A 23075-nucleotide genomic window follows, 5' to 3' on the forward strand; every position below is an offset into this window, starting at 1 on the left:
GTGTTCCAGTGTCCTTTTGTGTGTACGGTGTATGTGTGTACATGTGGGTTTTTTTTGGGGGGGGGATTGTGTATGTATGTTGAGACTAGCAGTCAACATCAGTATGCCTCGTGGTTCTTCACTCTTTCCTTTGAGACATGGTCTCTGAAACTGGAGCTTGTGAATTTAGTTGCGCTGGCCTATAAGTGAGCCAGATATCTACTCACTGGGATTATACATATGTACCACTCCAGCTGGCTTTGCTAACTTAATCATCTCCTCAGACCCCTTCTTTCAGTTTATATAACAACAACAACAACAACAACAACACAAGGATAATTACTACTATTGTTGAGGAACATGCCACTGCCTGTATGTGGAGGTCCTAGGACAACTTAATGGAGTTGTTCTTTCCCCTTCCATCTCTACGTGGGGTCCAAGGATTGAACTCAGGTACCCAGGTTTAAGCAGAAGTGCTTCTGTTTGCAGAGCCATCTCACCAGCCCTCCTGAAAGGTCTTTAAAGTCTATTTCTGTGTCTCCCATTCTGAATGTTAAGGGGAAAAGGCTAGCTTCTTGGGTCAATCTTATCACCAAGACACTATATTTTCTATTGTTAGTTTGAGACAGGATCTTGCTGTGTAACCCAGTCTGCTTTCAAACTTGCAGCCCCACTGCCTAGCCTCCCTCCTGCTCAGATGACAAGTCTGGCTCCTAAGGTTCATGTGTTAAAAGCTTGATCCCTACAATGTTTAAGAGGCAGGGCCTACTGAAAACTTTTAGGTCATTGAGAGCATGCTATTAAGGGGATTGTGGGAGTGTGGCCTTCTCTTTCCTCTCTTCCCCTTCCTGGCCATGAGGTGAAGAGTTTTGTATCACCGTAGGCTTCAGCCATGATGTTCCACTCCAAGCCCAGAGCAGGAGGGCGTACTTAAGACTTTCAGAACTGAGCCACTAAACTAAATCAAAGTTCAATTTCAGAATTAAACTTTGTCGTTGTAAACATTGTCTCAGTAACTTGGTACAGTAATGAAAAACTAGCTTGCTGGGGATGGAATGCTTGACTGTGACTATGAGGTAGCCAGTTACAGCAAACGTCTAAAGAGTATGTCTCTGTGAAATCGCTGGTGCCCTTCCTTCTGCATTTCATGTCTGTTATGTTCTTCCCATCACAGTGGCTTCATGGGCCGGTTGTTAGGAATCACTCATAAACTGCACTATAAGGTAAACAACACACCCCTCTGGCCACATGTGCATGAATGTATAAATGCACCTAAACACGCATGATCATGTACCCACATGTAGCACACACACACACACACACACACACACACACACACACACACATACACACGAGTCCACAAAAAAATTCAGGAGATTATAGCACTCTTAAAATTTTTCCCTTTTTATCAAAAATGGATTATTTCTGGGTGGGAAGGTTGGCAATTTTTAAATTTTTTTGTTTTGTTCTGTGTTTTTCTATAATGAGTACAAAGCGCTTCTGTCAGAATACATAAAACATAAATAGATTTACTACCAGAACTGTAATGGGAGGGGGTGGGATTTGAGAGATAATGAACCAGTCACAACAAGCAAGTACTTAACCCTTCAATCCCTGGGACCTATGGAGAGTGGCCAAGGTCTGAGACTATTTAAAGGACAATCAAGAAAGACAGAGGTTCCCTCCCCGACCCCACCTCCACAGCTGCAAGCAGTGGGTAGACTTCAGGGGATCTCCACTACCTGAGGGAACGCAGCAGAAGTGTAACTTTTGTCTGAACCCCTGGAGCCCAGCAACTGTACATTCACGGCTGTGGGCCCAACATAGGGCCTGCCAAGTAGTAGGTGTTCAGTAAATTTTGATTCCATTGAATTTGTTGTTGATGGAGCCAAGGCTGCTAGGAATAGCCATTATCAAACAAAAAGCTAGTAGAGCTCCTGGGAAAATGGGCCCCTGCGGTCCAGGGAACAAAACCTCTAAATGGCCATGTGCCAGCAATCTAATGCATCCACTCAGGCAGCCTTAAGCAGATTAACACCTACTGGCTTGGGTAAGAAGCAGTTTCTGCCTGGGGAGCAGAGAGAACATCCCAGATCCCTGCTGCTGGGTGGGGGACCTCCAGTGAGAAGCACTGCTGCAATGGCTGTGCTTTAAGGGACACTAATAAAGCTAAATCTGACAGGGCCCAAATGCTCCTGATGTGTTGGTTTAAACAACGGCCCCAGTGTGTTCAAAGGTCTGAAGACGGTGCAGTGGCCCGGCTCCTGGTCCTTCAGGATTCTATAAAGGTCCCTTTTATAAAGGGGCACTTGATAGCTGCTTTACGCTGTTGAAACTGCAATAAGGGATCATTTTCTCCCCATCCCCAAAAGAACATTCTTCCTCAAGGTGGTTTTCGTTTTGGATGGAGTCTGCAAGCACAGGACAGAGGACACTTGGAAAAGAAAGGCAGTCAGTAATTTCTTGAATTAGTGAATGTTTTCCAACAGAAACCAGAACGCAACCATGTTTCATTGCCCCACACTGACTCCTTTAAATCTTCACAACAGGGTCTTGGGGGCCTCCCTTTTCTGTGTTGCTTTCATTTGCTGAGAGACAGGGTCTCCTATCCTGGAATGGTCTTGAACACAGGGATGTCCTTTCTCCATCCTTAGCCTCAAATTCAATCCCAAGTACTGGGACGTGTACCGCCACACCCAGACTTGTCAAACAGCCTTTGTCAGATGAGGGGACTAAGTCCCAGGAAGTGAGGGGACTCACTCAGGTTAGGTGCATAGTTGGATGTTGAGTACAGATTGCCCTGGCTCCAGAACTTTTCCAAGGCAACCATACTTCCCACTGGAGATCTCTGGAGATAGTTAAAATGCAGATTCCCAAGCCAGCAGCAGGACATTTACTGTAGTAAGAGTCTCAAACATGACAATGCCGTTGGTCCATGGACTGAGCACCAAGAAGCAAAGCTCTGTAACTCATTGCTTCCTGTCATATATCCTGCTTACAATGAATCTTGCCCCCAGTGTTGGTTAATTAAATCCACATTCTAAGCAAGCACCCTACCACAGAACGACACCCCCACCCCAGAAGCAGGGAGATTCTGCTGGCCACTTGTGTAAACTGGCCCGGTTTCCCCAACTGTCCAGCTATACCTTCTCCTCTGGATTTTGGATGAGCTTCCTCCACACCTGAAAATCTCACCTAAGCCTTTGCTTTCAGTTTCTCAGGAATAAGCTCTGGTGAGCAAGTGGAGAATCTGAAACGTGCTGCCCCAGACCCTAGCCACCAGCCACTTGCAGTGACAAGTTCAGTTCCTTATTTGCATAGGTGCTTAGTGCTTACTCTCTCGGACAGCTTGGATTTTTAGTTTAAAACTTGCATAAACCATGTGTGGATATTTTGTCTGGCCACTATTTTTATGCATAGGGACTGGAGTTACAGAATGTCATGTGGGGCTGGGAACCAAACCTAGATTCTCTGGAAGAATATCCAATGTTCTTAACCCCTGAGTCATCTTTCTAGCCCTGACAGACAAGTTTTGGGGTTTGTTTTGTTTTATTTGTTTTTAATTACTATAATTTAAAAAAGTTCTTTTTGGCTAATGATGTTTTCTGAGATACTTAACAAAACCTTTCTTATAACCTTTAAGACTGAGACAGAAAGATTATGTGTGTAGATCTGCCTATCCCTTTATCAATATGCATCCATGGCTACCTCAGTCCTTGGGATAGCTGTGTTTTAAGGAGCATGCCCACTGACGTGGGAAGCCTTGTCTGCTTAAGTTGCTGCACTAACAGCTCCATGCTCAACATCAGACAGACCAAGCTGACCAGGGCAACAAATGAACCCATTCCCAGAAAGACATGTTGGCTTCCTCTCTTAGCGCCTGTCCCTTACACACCGCAGCCAGACCTTATTACACCAAGCTCTTTCTGCCTAGGGCCTGTGCACAAGATGTCTTTGTTGCCCCTCCCCAACTCCTATATGGTCGGTTGGTTCCTTGTGGTTGGTCAGCTCTGTGACAGACATCACTGTCTACCAAGCTGGGCAGTCTCCAGGTTACACTTTTTCCATACCACATTGTTCCTCCCACTCACACCTCCTAGGGCCGTCTGGAGTTACATATTTACCTGGTGGTTTATTTCTACATTAACTCTTACCCACTGAAGCTAAGTACCAACGAGGGCAGTGGCCGTGTCTGTTTTGTCTTGTCTCCACTTCTGTACCTCCAAGGCTGGGTACAGAGTAAATGCAGAGTCTTCACTTAGCACAGGAATAATTGAATAACAGACAGAGGGAAAAGTCTGTGTGATGGATTGAGTGAAATCAAAGCATGCCTGAAACAATCTTTTTTTTTTTTTCTTTCCTGTCCTGATTCATTTCTCCTAATTCTGTTCCTTTAAAGGAGGAGGAAGGAGCTGTGACGGAGGGGGAGGAAGTCACTGTAAATGAGTCACCAGTGCCCACCATTGGGAGCTGCTTGGCTTAGCCTGCCTCAGTGTGACTGAGCTTTTGTTATTGGGAGAGTGGAAGGGTCAGTTATCTTTGTGACAGCCTCAGCCGCTGCAGAGAAAGTGCAGCTGGGCAGGCCAGATGTTCTATAGTCAGGGACATTTGGGAGGAATCCCCCTGTTTCATCAGGCAACCTAACTTCCCAGTGATTGGATTTGCTGGTTTTGTGTTGCAGGGAACCTGGGTGGGAAGCTGAAAACACCAGCTTAATAGTTAACTTTTATTGTCAGTGCCAAAGGAGGGAACACTTACAATGACATCATAAATGGGGCTTTTAGAGCCCTGCGGTGGCCCGCCCAGACAGAGTCTGAGCTTAACATTTTGTTTTAAATGACATTAAAGAATTGCAGCCCAATGTCATGTTAAATAGACTGGTCAGTTTGACACCACCTGCCATGCCCACAAGGCAGAAGAGAGCCCCCTTCGTGTAAGTTTCTGAACTTTGCCTGACCAGAAGGGAGGAGGCAGGCCCAGGTGGGCAGAGGACGATGGAGCCAGGCTTTACCCATGAAAATCTGTTGTTGTGGAGCCCTGTAAACTGGTCTCTTACCATGTGTTGCCCAAAGGCTTTAGTGAACCACTCTACTCTGGCTTTGACCAGCCTCGGGTTTAGGTGCCTGTACCTATCCTTTCCTTACCACACCACAACCACCTCCACTTGTTTCAAACTGATGGCACTGTCTTAAGACAGCATATTTAAAAGCATATGTCTGAGCCGGGCAGTGGTGGCGCACGCCTTTAATCTCAGCACTTGGGAGGCAGAGGCAGGCGGATTTCTGAGTTCGAGGCCAGCCTGGTCTACAGAGTGAGTTCCAGGAGAGCCAGGGCTACACAGAGAAACCCTGTCTCAAAAAACCAAAAAAAAAAAAAGCATATGTCTGCATGGACATGGACCTAGGCATGGACATTGTTAAGTAGAGAAACTGTCTTCCTGGAGGTTATAACTCATTGTGCGGCCGAGTCTTCCCTAGGCATCAAAGGACGCCACAGGGTTATGTGCCATGGACTAATACTTCGTGCTAGGAAGTGTCCATCCAATGGGAGACGTAGCTTGGTGAAAAGGCTCAGGCATCTGGCTGGCCTTGACTCTTAGGTCAAACCTGAAAATACATCATTTGGTCAGTGATACTCAGAATATGTCTGAGGTCCAATAAAGTAGCTAAGTCACATGTAATTTCACTTAAGGTTGGGAGTAGGGGAAGGAAACTTTGTTAGCCAAAGTTTGCTTATTTCACATCCATTGATGTTGTCTTTTTTTTCTTGCTATCTGTTTTGGGTTTGTTGTTGAAGATTTAATTTTACTTGTAATTGTGAATGTGTGTGTGTGTGTGTGTGTGTGTGTGTGTGTCTGGGCGCGTGCACCAGAAGAGGGTATTGTATCCCCTGGAGTAGGAGTTACAGATTGTTGTGAGCTGCCTGATGTGGATGCTAGGTTTGTTGTTAGTGTTGTTGAGCAGTCTTCTGTAGCCCAGGTTAGTCCCAAGCTTACTAGGTAGCACAGGTTGACCTTGAACTTCTGATCCTGCCTCCTACCTCTTGAGTTCTGTGATTACAGAGGTGTGCCAACATTCAAAGTTTATGCTAGGAACTGAACCCCAAGACTTCATGAATGCTAACTAGGCAAGCCCTTTACCAATTAAGCTATATTCTCAGCCCCTACATGGGGTTCCTTAAAAAACATTTTTTGGTTTGAGTCTGGCTGTGTAGCTATGTGGGAAAGGCAGGTGCCACTAACCTAAAACTCACATGATAGCAGCAGAGAATCAACTACCACATGTTTGCCTTTGGCCTCCCCACAAATGCACACACACATATACAAACATGTGCATGTACACACACATACACAAATAAGTGTAATTATTTGTTTTCAAGTTTTGGGGGAGTAGATGGGAAAACAGCAATTTAATAAAACTAACTGGGCATTAAAGTCATATAGGGAGTTAACTTTTTAAAAGAGCATGACTGCTATGTTTTACTAGATTTACAAAATTATTTTTCAGATTTACAGTATTATTCAATAAAAGGATGCACAAGGCCCCCAATTTAAGACTCCTATGATAATGCATTTATAACATGTGTTTAAAACCATGCAGCCTCTTAGGAAATTATGCACGTTTCCCCCAAGACCAGGGCCCGTGGCTGGTCCAGATCCAGTCTATGGATCCAAACTTGATCCATGGAGTATTTCCAAAGCGGTACTAAGAGAAAAGTAGTATGCATACTTTTATGGAAGATGACATTTTTAGTGCCCTCTGGAGATACCTGAGAACAAAGTTGGAATGTGCCAAAATCTTCAAAGCCTACAGTCATCTCAAGAGAACCTGTTTCACATTTGTATTCCTAAGAAGCTCCTTTTATGGCCTGCAGCGTGCTGCACAGAAACCTCTCAACACTTTTATGATATTCCTATGGCCTTGGCAATCATCACACCTGCCCCTACCTTGAGGCCTCCAAATTGCTACAAAGAAAGCCAGGCGGACTCACTGGCAAGACAAAGCTGATATGCTCCTGTTAGTCTCTCCTGCACATGCCTCACACCTCACATCCCCCTGTTCCACAAACACCCTCTAGTTTCTGTGTCGTTCTGGGAGGGAGCCTTCCTCTCCAGCCACACTGTTAGGTCTGCAAACTTCAGGATGGTCATGACTTGCTGGGTTGCCTTGGTGATGGTAGACCTATCAGGAGCATGATTCAGGGAAATGGCTCTTGGTAGCTTCTGCTGCCTCACTGATTCTTCTGTGAAGCATGAGGCTCAGGGGATGGTGATCTAATACTTCCCATGTAGGAAGAACCCTTGAGTGCTGGAGAAGTGTGCACAGGGCACATGCGTACTTCCTTTTTGGTTGTCAGTGAGCAAAAACTGTTGTTCCCCTGTAAGTCCTCTTCCCAGTGGGTGTCAGAACTGCCCACCTGAAGGTTTGTTGAAATGGATTCCCAGAGTCTCCAAGTAGGTGTACTTGGAGACTCTTAAATTTCAGGTACTTCCCATGGGCTCGTCTGCTCAGTTATGTGAAGGTGTTGCTATTGCCGGGCTGGGGAACCCACTAGAATCTGGTGGAACTCCATATTGGGAGAATGGGCATTTCCAAATGGCTGTGTTTAAAATACGTTCCTTGTGACAGAATTCCCCACCAATGCTGTGTGCATGTGTGAAGTGGGTTTCTGCTATAGGAACTCCCTATATACTATTACAGCACCAAGCCTGTCCTAACTAACAGAGGGGTTGAGGGAAAAAAAAGACTTGAGGCTTGAGTAATAAATAGGATACCAGGGCACCTTACCTAACCCTCCACTCCTCACTGCGAGGTCTCCAGATACCTCCAAGCCAAGAACTCTCTTTTGAGAACCCTGTAGTTTATACTGTGATTGTGCCGTCTCCTATGATGACTACCTGCTTCTCTCACCTTCAGGTGGCCTTTTGGTAGCAAGGACTTGGCCTAGTAATATTCACATCAAGCACAGCACTCAGCGAAAGACTTGTCCCTTGGAAGTCATCTCTGTATTCATCCACTCACACAGTCCCTTCTCACATATGCAACACCTATGCAGTAGCATTCTGTATGGAAGGTTTTCAAGGCATGTTAAAAATACTGCATCAGATACTGAAACTAAGATGAGCATAGTTCTTATATCTTTATCACTTAGCATTGATTGTATTATCAAAGAATCTCTTAGCTCATTCTTTTAACTAATACCCTTTCATTTGTATTTTGTTTTCTGTTCAACCTATGTCTCTCTTTCAATAGCTACCTATTTCTTCTTGAAGATCTCTGACTCTCGTGAATGAGTATATAACTCTCCCCTTTTCCTACTGTGCTGTGCTGTTCCCCTGGTAAGATGTGTTTCCAGCAATGGTATGGTGATTTTTTTGTGTGTGTGTGATAAAACACCTTAACCTAAAATCTACCAATTAGACAGTTTTTGGCTTAGTTGCATTAAGTACATCATGTCACTGATGAGAAGTCTGGTATCAGTCTGGGTCTCCTTTGGTGATTATCTGTTTTCTTTGGGGATGATGAGATCTCTTTGATTTTATTCAATGAGTTTAGCAATGAGTTCCATCCCCATCCTACCCCCCATTTAGTCACTTCAGGATTCAAGGAAAGAAAGTTGTTACCCTAAGTCTTATGTCTGTGTTTTGTAAAACCATTAAGCTACTTGTATGCTCTCTTTCTCTTGCTCGCCTCTTCTTTCTCTCTTCCTCTTCTTTTCCCCTCCTCCTTCTCCCCTTCTTCTTTCCCTCTCTTTCTCTCCCTCCCCACTCTCCCTCCTTCATCTCTATTTCCCTCCCCCTCTCCTTTCCCTCTCTCTTTCTTCTCCCTCTCCTCTCCACTCTACCTCTTTCTTCCCCCTCCCTCTCTCCCTTCCCTCCCTCTTCTCTTCCCTCTCTCCCCCTCCCTCCTTCCTCTCCCTCTGTTCTTTCTCTCCTCTCTCCTCTCCCTCTCCACTCTACCCCCTCTTCTTCTTCCCCCCCTCTCCCCACCCATCTCCCTCCCTCCTTCTCCCTTTCCCTCCTTCCTCTTACTTCTCCCTCCCCCAACTTTATTCCAGCGCACAGTACTTTTTCCCTTTCTTACCTCATCGCTTTCCTTCTCTCCTTTCTCCTTTCCTTTATCTTTTATTTTTTTGAGATATGGGCTCACTGTGGATCCCTGCCCACCCACTCTGTAGCCCAGTATGGCTTCAGACACTCTGCAGTCCTTCCAAACAGCCTCCTACAGCCTGATGAGCGAGTCAGTATGCCCAGCTACTTTTCCATTTCCTGTTCCAAACAATAATTCCTGAATATATCAGCTCCTTCTTTTAGCTCTTATGCTCAACATTTCTTTATCGATTTGCATTGATTGCATTATCAGAGCATCTCAGCTCATTCTTTTAACTAATTCTCCTTCAGTTGTATTTTGCTTTCTGTTCAACCTATGTATTGAAACTTCTCTTTCAAGAGCATCTATTTCTTCTTGAAGATCTTTGACTCTTATAAATGAATATATAACTCTGCCTTTTCTACTGTGCTATACTGTTCCTCATTTATGGGCTGTGCTTTCGGCAATGGTATGGTGATTTTTTTTTTTATCGTGATAAAACATCTTAACCTAAAACCTCCCAATTGGACCATTTTTGGCTTAGTTACATTAAGTACACATGTTAGGTTATGCATCTGCTGTCACCATCTATCTCCAGAGTTTTTGATCTTCCCAAACTGAAACTCTGTCCTTATGTCTGTCCCTTCACTCTCTGATCTTGACTGCTCTGGGTCCCTATACAGGTGGAGTTGACATCTGTCCTTTAATGTCTAGCTTAGCACAATACCTTCAAGATTCAGTCATGTTATGATATGTTAGAATTAGAAATATTATATCATGTTTATATCCATTCACCCATCGATGGGCAAAGGACACACAGTGGGTCCTTTCCACCTTTTGACTATTATACATACTTTTGGTTTTTTGTTTGTTTGTTTGTTTTCGAGACAGGGTTTCTCTGTGTAGCCCTGGCTCTCCTGGAACTCACTTTGTAGACCAGGCTGGCCTCGAATTCAGAGATCCGCCTGCCTCTGCCTCCCAAGTGCTGGGATTAAAGGCATGCGCCATCACCTCCCGGCTATACATACTTTTATGAACAATGATATAGAAGTATCTTTTCGGGGTTCCTTCACTTGTCTTAAGTATGGGTGTTTACTGAGGCTTTTGGCGATTCTTGGGTGTGGTTAGCCTGTGAGAACACAGTGTGTATTTTGGGCTGTGGGTCTCCCATATGAGCAACCTTCTAGTAGCATCAGCTTTACAAATGATGCTCAGTATGGTCTCAGCTTGGCCCAAGATCAACTCTGTTCACAACCACTGCCTCCATTTGTCCTATTGTAGCTTGACATGGCTTCTTGCCTCTCCGTCTTTCCAGAGACACTGCTCAGGTTTGGGTCCATGTTTCTTGTTTTCAAGGATGCCTGTATACTAGCTTACGTGACATCTTAACAGTTTCAGTGGCTTACCTTGGGGAATAGAGATTTATCATGTGTTTAATCTGCCAACTGAAAACGGCAACATATGGAAGATGTAGTCATAAATAATCTAAGGCCTGTAAGCCTTTCACAAATCCAGGAAGATTCCGGAGTCCTGGTATTCCTTTTTGTGCTTTGAGGAAGACCCATTTCCCGGAAATCTCTTGGCTTTCAACATGGAGTCCCCACCCAGCTCCAGAGAAGCACTTTAGAGAACCCCACACACACATTACCTGCTGTGCTAAGGCCAGTGTACTCCGGGGATGGGTTGCTGACAGGGGAAGAGGGAGGTGGCACTTCCACAGATGTGGCAGACTTTGCTGGAGAAAATGATGGGCCTGGTGAAGGGGTGGGTGGAGTAGCCTCTGTCAAGATAATCTCTTCCTGTGCTTCTGCTGCAAACAGAGAAAAGGTATGTTCTTAGAGCCCAAGGGCAAGGCCACTTGCCTTTGAAGAACAAAAAAAGAATAAGAAAAAGAAAGAAAGAAAAGAAAAGAAAAGAAAAGAAAAAACCACTTTCTAATCTGTGTCCTATTGGTCAGTCCTTGCTTAAAACCCTTCAATGGTTTCCATACTCCCATGTGCCCACTCTAAAGAGGAAGAGATTGTTAATTTCTCAGCATCTGATCCACTCAGCACAGCTAAACTCTTGGCTGTGTGGACTTAAGGAAACAGAAGCAAGCTCTACCAGTCAGATGGCTACGTTCTGAAAGCAAGTTCTGCCAGTCAGATGGCTACATTCTGATACTCCTGTAGCGCTCTGCTCACCAGTGCTTCCTTCTCCCTTCATGGCTCGCATGAGCTCGTTGGCCCGCTCCTGACAATGCAGAGATTCTAGCAAATAGAGCACGTAGTCGTCAAACATCAGGTGAATCAGGTGAAAAGACCCTGGTGCGGAGAGAGCAGACAGAAAGTGAGTCATGCCGCTTTGTGCAGTCCCTCCACCTGGCCAACGCCATGCTGCTGTGTCTTCCAACCAGTGCTCAGGAACCCAGTCCTCTCCCTCATGATCTCTCCACCTTTGCCATACTCCCAGACAAGCCCATTAGCCCCTCTCCATCCATATGTCATCATGAAAAAAAAAAAGAGAGAGAGAGAGAGCACACTGAGTCACTTGCAAATGTGCTTGAGCAGTCTGGCTCCCAGCAGCCCCCATCCTAGCCTGTGCACTCCTCGCTCTGCCCAGCTCAGCACAGTGGTGCTCATTTCTATTCTTTCTGGAGCACATCCATGGCCGCAACGTGCCCATTAGTTCATGTGTGTGTATCAATGTACCTGGCATAATCCCAGAAGCAGGACTGAAATAGTACATTTACAATCATAGGCTCATTGCTCTAAATGTTTTGGAGACACAGGATGTTTTTAGAAAAGGTACCAGATGGGAAAGAGCTGGGGTTTTCCAAGGAGTACTCTTTCCTTTTGAAGTAGGTAAGAAGGCGGCTCATTCTCTTCTCTAAGGAGGAGAGTGAGCCTTCATTTTAAAGAATGTCCTGTGTACCAGTCTGTGTTCAGCATTCTCTGAGGTCTACAGCTGCCTGGTACAGATGGCATTGTGATTTCTGTTTCAGCCTACCTTGCCTAGTCCTCTTAAATAAGAAACACAGAGTTAGATGCACACTGAGTGAGTGCTCTGTGATAATCAGTACATTAGCCCATGTTGGTTACTGTGTATAATCTACTCCTCAGCCATAAGTAGTACTCTGTTACAAAAGGGAAAAATGAGACCCAGAAAGTCACAGAAACATGCAAGGCCACACAGTTAAGTGAAGGACCAGACTTGAACCTGTTTACTTGGGACAGAAGTTGCTGTTTAATTATGATGCAATGCAATCTTCTCTGAAAGGAGGTCAGCGAAGCTTCCAGTGCAGAATGTGTAAGTATACACTAGGTGCTTAATAAACGATAACAGTTATCTCAAGAACTCTATAGTGACTGTGATTCAATCAGTTACAGTAAAAAAAATGTCAAAGGATAACATCAAATACTTGAAGCATTCATAATGAAGAAATTATTTTATTTAATAGGATGTTGGTCTAAGTCAATATGGATGGAATGAAACATCTATGAACTAATGAATTAGAACAGAAAACCCTGGATGATAAAGGGGTATGGGGAGGCTTGCCTAGCAGTACTTGTCCAGGAAGTCCCCTAGAAACCATCAATGCACATTCAATAGGTCTCTAATTTCCCATTGTTCTTCAATCAGGAGCTTTGTAGAGCTACTGTCCCAGCCTACGACCATGCTGTGGTCTCTTGAGTACTAGGGATGCTTGAAAACTTGACTTTATAAGGGCTATGGTGTCCTTAAAAATACATCATTAGAGCCAGGCAGTGGTGGCACATGCCTTTAATCCCAGCACTTGGGAGGCAGAGGCAGGCGGATTTCTGAGTTCGAGGCCAGCCTGGTCTACAGAGTGAGTTCCAGGACAGCCAGGGCTACATAGAGAAACCCTGTCTCAAAAAACCAAAAACCAAACCAAAAAAACATCATTAGTATACTGGGCAATAAGCAGTTCAGGGCCAGGGTGTCATGGCCACAGAGAAGGGTAAATATAGAAGAACTGGGAAGGGGTACTGACAGGAGAGAGGGAGGGGGAGAGAGAGAGAGAGAGAGAGAGAGAGAGAGAGAGAGAGAGAGAGAGAGAGAGAGAGAGAGAGAGAGAGAGAGAGAAAGGAAGGAGAGAGAGAAAGGAGAGAGAGAAGATGCTGTAGCTCTATAACACAGGGATTTTAGAAGATCCCTCCTGTCCTCTGTTCTGTGCCCAGCAGTGTCAGGAACACAGCAGAGACTCAGCACGCATACATTACAGGAATGAAGGAATGGTCAAGTAGACTACTTACCACTCTACCTATCCACCATATGTAATGGACTAAGCTATTCCACCCTCCAACAGCACTGTGACAGTTTTATTCTTTTCAGCTAATATGTGTGTGTGTGGTGGGGGCTCAGGCCCAGAGCTAGTGATCACCAAAGGCCATTATGATAAAAAGTAGTGGTGACAAAAAGAGACACTTGCTGTATGGTAACCTTCTCAACTGCATTTGGTAGAATCTAGAATTTTCTTAAGTCTCGCCTAACTTGCCTCGCTTATAGAAGGTGAGAGCATTCTAATATGAACATTAGTATACTTACCACATAGCTTTATGATATGTGTAACATTTTGAAGGGAAATACCTTCCCTTTTCTGTAATTTCCCTGACTCTTTATGTCCGTCCCTGTGAATAATCAGTAATCTTGAACCTGTTATTATTGAATCTGTTATTATTCATGTGTGTTTTATACTGTTACTGTACACTTACTTCTGGAGAGAACACACAGTTTTCTAGTGTGATGTAAATGATACATATGCTCTCCACAACATTCTACAGCCTGCTCTCAACAGTTTTCTATTTGTAGGTCCATGCACTTGGTGCTGAATGCTGACGCTATGGCTGAATGGCTGCTCAATACCACAGTTTATCCATTCACTTGCTGCCGAAAGCTAGGCTGATGACAAATTTTCATCCTTGAAAACTGGCTGCCATGACTGTTTTTGTCTCTGTCTCCTAGTATCTAGGTCTAGAAGTTCAGCCAACAAATCCCAAGAACACCTGCCCATTCAGTCTTTAGAAAGAGTACCAAATTGCCTACCAGAGTGGTTTTCACTTTTACTAGTACTGCGGCGCAGAAAGGGTGTGAACTTTGTAGTAACCTAATTACCACAAAGACATACGTTTTTTTCCTTTTTCTTTTTTCTTTTTTTCTTTTCTACTTGTAAGAGGTTTAATTGAGAGGGAGAGAGGGGTAGTACTGGAAAGGGAGGGAGAGAGAGAGGATATACATTTTTTTTTCATGTGCTTACTGTCTGTTAGAATTTCTTCTTCTGTAAAGTGCTGTTTGTATTTGTTTCTTATATATATATATATATATATATATATATATATATATATATATATAGGAGTATTTGCATTAAAAAATAATTATTTAAAGACCAAGGAGATATCTCAGTGGGTAAGGGCCCTTGTACCAAGCTTGACAACTTGAATTCTTTCCTTGGGACCACATAGTAGGAGGAGGGAACCAACTCCCACAAGTGGTCCTCTGACCTCCAGATATCCCTGTGCGCCCCCGATAGATAGGTGGGTGAATAGATGATAGATGGAGAGATGATGGGTGGATGGGTGATAGACAGACATATAGATAGCTTAGTGTGTGATTCAGTATATTCTGGATTTTAATAATTTCATAGATATACCTATCACAAAATATCTTTTAAGAAATGCTTTCACTTTGTTTATGGGACAAAGTTTAAAATCCTAATATGTCATTCCTAGAATGGCTGCAGTTCCATGTACTGAGCCCTAAACCTGGTGAGAAAACTAAGTCACAAGTGACAAATGGAGAAATGGCAGCATGAGCAAGTTATTTTAAAATCTGAAATTACCAAGAGGACATGTGATCACAGAGTCGGGTGCTTAGCCTTGGAGAGTGGCTGGGCGGTAGCCGCCATTTATGAATCATCTATCCTGTGGCCACCCAAGAGTACAGAGGGGCTCTGACATCAGCCACTCCATCTTGTCGCAGGACTACTGGTGCTACTATTCCAGGGCACTTTAAAATGTCAATATCAGGGTCTCTTCTCCAAAATTTTCATGTGGATGATTTATAGTATCTAACACACAACCAGTGGAGGCAGCCTGGGCATGTCTCTTACACTGTGTCTTGTTCCACATTCAAGATCCATGATAATCAAAATATATATATATATACATATATATATATATATATTCAAATGTCAACCTTGGCAGTATTTTCCTTCATGCTTTGTTCTTTGTGTGTGTATTTGTATTTTTTATTTTTTACTTTTTTTAATTTAAAGATTTACTTATTTATTATATGTAAGTACACTGTAGCTGTCTTCAGATACTCCAGAAGAGGGAATCAGCTCTCATTACAGATGGTTGTGAGCCACCATGTAGTTGCTGGGATTTGAACTCGGGACTTTCAGGAGAGCAGTCAGTGCTCTTAACCACTGAGCCATCTCTCTATCTCTAGCACCTGTATTTTTATTTTTTAATAAATAGTTTCATATTCCAAGATCATAAAACAATCATTTCCTATTTTTTAAAAGAAGTTTAAGGTCTATTTTTTGTTATTATTACTGTTTTTCATGTAGATGTTTCCTTTTTGGAAGTTGCGGCATCTCATTTCATCTTAGTCACCCTAAAATTCTTGTCACAGAAAATCTACTGGTTTGAGCCCCTCTCCTGTCTCACTAGAAGTCCCTCATACTCTTATCTCGAAGATCTGGAAGTGTGAATCTGAAGACGGGCTTCCTCTCCTGCTAGGCTGTCTCTGATGTCCCTGGGCTGTTGCTTCACACATCTAGCACAGTCGATGCCACCCTGTCTCTCTTTGTTATCAGCCTGAGTGTCAGCTGAGCCTGTCCCTACACTGGCTCGCCCTTACCTTCACAATATCTTTTCCTAACCCTTCCTAACCCTTTACGCTTCTGTAGGAATTCAAGGCCCAGGCTATTTTATTCAAAAAAATTGAAGATGTGAGCTGGAAGTCCACTGAATTTATACATTGAAGAGAATTAACATCCTTTTGAAAGGGTTGAATCTGTCTAAACATGAGCCATAATTTTTTCTTTAAGGGGCTTCTTCCCCTGGTCTGTTTCTTTGAGACAGGGTCTCATCATGTGGCTCTGGCTGGCTTTGAACTCAGTGTGCATCACAAGCTGGACTGTAGCTTGCAGTGGTCCCCGACTTCTGCCTTCTGAGTCCTGACATGACAGGGATGTGTGAGCCACCAGTCCTGGTCACAAAGCCTTGCAGATCTTAACACTGGTACTTCAGAATTATCTCAAGGTACTTTTTCAACTCACTTGTTACTATGAATAATGCTACTTTTTAAATAATAGTTCAATGTTGTGCTAAGAATATCAATTATTTTATAAACACTAATGTAACTTAATTCCCAAGGCTATAGTAGCTTATAGACTCTTTTGTTAAAGAAACTTTATTATGTTTATTATATGTATGCACATGTGGTGTGTATGTGTGTGTGTGTGTGTGTGTGTGTGAAGGTCAGAGGACAAGTTGTGAGACCAAGTTCTCACCTTTGGTGGGTCCTGAGGATTGACCTCGGGTGGTCAGATTGGCAGCAAGCCCCTTTACCCACTGAACCATCTTGTCAGCCCTGGATTCTCTTCTCTTTTTCAATCATAATATCTCTACATATTTGACTTTGTGGTTTTCTTCTAATCCATATATTTCCTTTTCTTATTGATTTGTTAGACCTCTAGTATGTATTTATTAGAGAGTATGAGAAACTATTCCTGGCATTTTATGCCTTAAATGGGAAAGCTTAAGATCCATCACCAGCCAGGCTGTTGTGGCCCACACCTTTAATCCCAGCACTGGCAAGCAGATTTCTGAGTTCAAGGCCAGCCTGGTCTACAGAGTGCGTTCCAGGACAGCCAGGGATACACAGAGAAACCTTGTCTCGAAAACCAAAAAAAAAAAAAAAAAAAAAAAAAAAAAAAAAAAAAAAAACACCATTTAGTGAACTGTTTGTTGTAGAGATTTTAAAATGCTCTTTCATATCCTCTTTGATTTCTTTGTAAAGTTTCTCAGAAGTCATACATGGTAAGTGACTGCAAAAAAAAAAAAGTTTTCCTTTCTCTATAAATTGTAGAGATGGCCACATGACATTCCTTTTTAATCCATGGATATGGGGTACTGCTTATCCATGAGTAGGCTCTGAATCATACTTGAGATTTTGGCAGATTCTTATCAACCATGATATCTATCTATCTATCTATCTATCTATCTATCTATCTATCTATCTATCCATCCATCCATCCATCCATCCATCCATCCATCCATCCATCCATCCATCTATCTTACTGTGTGTGGGGGTGGGTAGGTGGAGTAGGTGTGGAGGTCAGAGGAGAACTTCTAGAAGTCAGTTCTGTCTAGTCTATGGGTCCCAAGGGTCAAGCTCAGATCATCAGCTCTGGCAGCAAGCACCCTTACCCACTCACTGAGACATTACACCCACCATTACCCATGATTTTAGTAAGAAAAGGCTGGGCCCAGTGGCATACGCTTTTAATCCCAGCACTCACCGGTCAGAGAGAGGTGAATCTTTGTGAGTTTGATGCCAGCCTGGTCTAAATGGTGAAATTTCAGGCCATCCAGGGCTACACAGAGAGAAACTGTCCCAGACAAAGCAGCCTGGGCGAACTAGGTCTTCTCAGGCTTTGTCTATTGGAAACAACATAGCAGAGTCACAGCAGTCTTCTCTCCTGCTGTTCTTGCCAAGTTTGAAGTTGAGATTAGCTCATGAAATAGATGTTATTGTTTTCCAGTTTTAATTTCTATTCTTTCAAATGGAGGATTTTCATAAATAAGGATTGTGTATATCGCTACATTTGGTAGCACCTAAAGACTAGTTTCTGGGCCATTAGTATGTCTCAGTGGGTAAAGTGCTTACTGCCAACCCTGAACACCTGAGTTCAATTCCCACTGTGGATAAAATGAAGTTGTCTGGCCCCTTTGCCTGCTGTGCTCACAGGAATAGAGCCTTCCTTGTTAGTCTGATGGTCGTTTCCACAGTCTCGCTCTGGTTTGAATCTTGGGTGGTAACCTATGTTGTGTGTCTTCACCTCCTCAGTCCTCGCCATATCTTAAATGTTCATAGTATTGCATTTCCCCTGTAAGTTATGATTATGTCATCATAATGACAGTCTCTTAATTCATCCTATACATACACCCTACGTGTTTACTATAAAAGCATATATAGATACACATTTCTGACAACTTCGTAGTTTTAGTAGAGAAAAGACTTCTCTCCACATTTCAGTTTCTCCTTCAGCATTCATGTCTCATTACTCCTCAGTCTATGTTTTTTCCTAGAACTTGGCTTTGTCTTTGTAACAAACACACCTAAAGACTAGTTTCTGGGCCATTAATATGTCTCAGTGGGTAAAGTGCTTACTGCCAACCCTGAACACCTGAGTTCAATTCCCAGAACCCAAATGGTGGAGAGAGAGGACTGACTCTCAAGGGTGCCCTCTATCCTGCACCCTTGGGCTGTGGCTTGCCTCCCCACACTCCTCCCTCCCTCTCTCCCTCCCTCCCTCCCTCCATCCATCCCTCCCTCTCTCCATCCATCCATCCATCCATCCATCCATCCATACATACATACATACATACATACATACCAAATGTAGAAAGGATTAGCTAATTAAACTTGTTTACATAAATGTTTCTCTCATGTGAAACAGGGTCCCCCAATTCATGTATATCCTTTGCACTAAAGATTAGGGGAGGGAAGGCCTAGAACTCTTGAACCAACAGTGTGTGAAGGAACTTACTGTGTGCGTGAGACCTTCGCCCTTGGATGGTCACATACAGACCCGACCCGAGTCACCCTAGGTACTGATCACAAGAACCTGTCCGGATGATGAAATGGCTGTTGCAGGCCTCTCTGCTCTGGGGCAGTTTGTCAATAGCAGTGATAGTCGGGCGCCAGTGTGTCTGTGGCTTTCTTTTTCTTCTGGTTAAAGTACATCCTTTTGCAGCCTTTGCTTTTTGATGTATGTTTGTGGATGCCAAGTTCTCCCAGTCTTTGTATAACTGAATATGCCCTTCTCTCACCCTCACTCTTACTAAGTTGGTGATATTTGTCCTCAGCACTTCTAAGATGCTGCTCTACTGTTCCTGGCAACTGTTAGTATTTGCAACAGTCTAATGAGTATTCTTTTCTCTCATCTCTTTACATTTTAAAACAATCTTCATTCAAAAATTTAAAACCATCATTGTGGATAAAATGAAGTATTCTGGCTCTTGTGTGCCCTCCTTGTGAGTCTGAGTGGCCGTGGTCAGAATGAGTGTGGGCTGTATGGTGAGGGTGAGGTGGGCAGATCTGGGTTTGAACCAGCTCTGCCATGCTGCCTCCTTGAGCTTGGGCAAAGAGATCCAACAAGCTCCCTTCCCACCCTCAGGGAGGGAACCGGTGTTCGTCTGCCTTGAAGAGTTAAAGTAAGACATAAATGATCTTATATATTTGCTAAATGTTTGTTAAAATAACTATTGTTGGCTACTGTTTGCCTTATTATATACCTAATTCTAGGGAAGTCCTTATTAAATTCTACTCCAGTGTAGTGGCTATTCCTAGTTGTCAACTTGACTATATCTGGAATGAACTACAGTCCAGAATTGGAGGGCTCACCTGTGATCCTAATCTGGAGGCTGAGAGATAAAAGTTTCTGACCTGGATCTTAGCATGGAGATCTTGAGGCATAGTGGATATGAATCTTAGGAGATTAAGACAGGATGATCTCCAAATTCAAGGTCATCTGGGATTAAAGGTGTGATGGCACACACCTTTAATCTGGGCCATACCTTTTGCTGGAGACCTATATAAGGACATTGGAAGAGGAAGGCCCTCTCCTTCGCCTGCTTGCCTTGTGGAACTGAGCAACTGCTAGAGCCTTGGACTTCCATTCACAGCTGCTGCCGACCATTGTTGGGGGTTGGACTACAGACTGTAAGTCATCAACAAATTCCTCTACTATCTAGAGACTACCATAAGTTCTGTGACTCTAGGGAACCCGACTAATACATCCAGGTTCCTTCCTCATTTGATATACTGGAGGCAGTAATTGGAAAAAGATGCTAATATAAATGTCTAGATTCTGTTAAGCTCTCCATAAATACTATTTTGTAGTTCCCATCAGTATTGAGCTGAGAAAGGCAGGTGGGTCAGGGCGGCTTATTGTAAAGAGCACACACTTGAACTGAGAAGGTTACCCTCTCCCTGGAAAAACTGAATTGCTTTTGCAAGTCCTTCTTCTCTCTGGGCCTGTACCAGAGATGGAAATTCACCTCTCAGGGCTTGGAGAGGGCCTGAGCAATACTAGCAACATCGGGTCCTAATGTTAAGCAGACCCTGGGTGATGGGAAGCCAGAACTCCTGAGTGTAGAGAAGCAGTTTGGAAGTTCCTATCACAGTGACCAGGTCCAGGAGCCACTCCCTGACAGATGCTCACGGGGCCTCTCAGCCCCAGCCCAGGAGGGTGAGCTTTGATGCTGGACAATAAAACAAGCCTATAGAAAAGTGGCACATGGAAGGACGCACAGCCCGGCCCCCCGACAGCTGTCTTTTTAGATAGTTTTGCTCTAGAGTACGTCAGAAACTACAGTTACTTTGTCCACAATGGTGAGATAAATGGGCATTTGGTGAAAGGGAGACTCAGGTGTACCCTGAACGGAAAGCAGGTCAGTTGACTATGGAGGAGTGGTTTTTTGAGACAGAAGCCTTCCTTCATTTGGTCAACAGCACTAGGACCAGTTTGTCACCTGTTACCTTTGCAAACTTCTTCTGGAGACACTGTTGAAGGTAAAAAGTCTGGCTACTCCAGATCAAAAGACAGACCCAGAGAAAAGGAATTATGTGGACAACAGTGAAAAGCAACCAAGGAGAAGAAAATATCAACTATCTTCCAAACGGGTTGCTCTGAGGAGGTAGAGTCTACCAGGGTCATTGAAGTGGCCCGCCTGCCAAGCTGGCACTTGTATGAACCACACACCATTCACCATGCTGAGGGTCGTGCATGAGTTATAAGATACATAGAGCTGGCGTCTGCAGCTGGGGAGGGGGCCAGGGAACAGAGGGCTCTTTTTCCTAATTAGCTGTTTTCATACAGCGAACGCATGACCCAAACACAGCCACCAACTGGGTCTTTGACATATACAGGCAGAAAGGGGGAGCTGGGCTTTTGTCTGCCGCAAATTCTTTCAACTTGCCTGTCGCCCCAAGCTGCAAAACTTAACAATGAGTCAGACGAGCCGGACCGTTTCAGAGTTTGCTGAATGGACGTAGAAGCAGCAGGCATTGTTTCAGCCCACTCAAGGCTGAGGAAAATGCCTTAGGAGTGAAATCAGGTTAGCGTCTCTCTTTCCACTGTGTGTGTATATTTATCATATATATAATATACATATATATATATACACACATATATATGCATGTAAACTGAATACACCTTTCTCTCGCCCTCACTCTTACTAAGTTGGCAATATTTGTCCTCACACTTGTAATGATGCTGCTTCAGTGTTCCTGGCATCTGTTAGTATTTGCAACAGGAATGATTATTCTTTTTTCTCATCACTTTCAAAAAAAAATCTTAATTCAAAAATTTAAAAGCATCACTGTGGATAAAATAAAGTTTTATTTTGTCTGGCCTGTTTTTGCTATTCATCTGAATATGGGTGACTGTGATCAAAATTTTATACATATTCAGCAGGGCGGTGGTGGCACACACCTTTAATCCCAGCACCTGGGAGGCAGAGGCAGGCGGATTTCTGAGTTCGAGGCCAGCCTGGTCTACAGAGTGAGTTCCAGGACAGCCAGGGCTACACAGAGAAACCCTGTCTTGAAAAACCAAAAAAAAAAAAAAAATTATACACATTCATGTACGTGTATATGTATATTTGCCATTTACCCGAGTTTCTGGCATATCTGAAAAGTGTGATTTGAAAGGAAATAAGTCCACCTAACCCATTTTTAAAGAGTCATACATTTCAGGAAGAAATTTAAGGTATTGATATACTACAATTGTTTTGTCCAGGCTTCCATTTTTACATCGATTATTAACTCAGCCAAAACAAATGACCTGAAAAAAAAAAAAACAAACCAGCAACAACAACCGCTGCCTTTTCTGTGTGGTGGAGATGGTCAGCAGTATGCATTTTCCATGGATCAGCAAAAGAAAGAGTAAGGGATAAGGGAGGAGGGGCGGCTGTTCACTGTGTGCATGCCTGTGCTTGTGTGGAAAACGGGCTAATCTTTGCTTTTGAAGCAATGAAAAGAGAAATCTCAAGATACCACTCAGCCATATACCTAAGCAAAAGCAGTCACACACAAGGAGGCAGTTACAAGCAAATGATCTCTCCAGAGCTATGAGTAACATGTGCTCACTAGCCACCATGGACTGCAAATCATCAACATGCCACATCCAATGGCACTGCCCAGGCAGTGGTGACCAGAGCCTTTCCACACTCTGCTCAAAGGGAGTTTCTATCTGTAGCTGAAGCATGGGGAGGCTCAGAGAAGCCCAGGACTGAAGCGGAAGAGATTGGCTAAGAGCAGGCCTCTCTGAGCGGGTCAACAGCCTTTCCTAAAGACTGTGCCTGCGTTCTGCCTCAGTGGCACCTCACTGTGGGACACAGCTGGGAAATGGTGCCAGGTTCATAAAAAGGCAGAAGGAGAAGTGTCAGATTAAAACCCCAGAGGATGCTGAGGGTGGATTAGCTTAATCTGAAATTATGAGAAGTAGGATCATGTCTACACTTGCAGAAGAAGACAGCATAGGAGCAATTACCCAGAAACTTTACCAACATCCCTTAGTAGAGATACCAGGAAACATGAGGCCAATGATTTTACAATCTTGAATGTCCAGGTAATCTCTTTCCAGGTTCTACCTCCCTTACTATAGATAATGTTAATGACCAGACATACTGCTTCTCTGCTGAAGAGCAGGCGACTGTGTCCTACAGGTAGCACAATATCTTAACAGAGTTGGGGACCAGGTTTCTACCT

General features: G+C 43.7%; 1 protein-coding gene across 6 annotated transcripts in view; it reads right to left on the reverse strand.

The window, feature by feature from the left end:
- Rfx4 (regulatory factor X4) overlaps nt 1–23075 on the reverse strand; it is a 158114-nt gene that overhangs the window by 13937 nt on the left and 121102 nt on the right. For all 6 annotated transcript variants that reach the window (XM_031349020.1, XM_031349018.1, XM_031349023.1 and 3 more), the window contains 2 exons: nt 11252–11371; nt 10717–10878 (listed from right to left, as the gene is read on the reverse strand). In XM_031349020.1, the coding sequence (XP_031204880.1) occupies nt 10717–10878; nt 11252–11371 (282 nt within the window). The remainder of the gene's footprint in view (nt 1–10716; nt 10879–11251; nt 11372–23075) is intronic.

Source organism: Mastomys coucha, unplaced genomic scaffold, assembly GCF_008632895.1.
Source record: "Mastomys coucha isolate ucsf_1 unplaced genomic scaffold, UCSF_Mcou_1 pScaffold4, whole genome shotgun sequence".
In the NCBI taxonomy this organism is placed as follows: domain Eukaryota; kingdom Metazoa; phylum Chordata; class Mammalia; order Rodentia; family Muridae; genus Mastomys; species Mastomys coucha.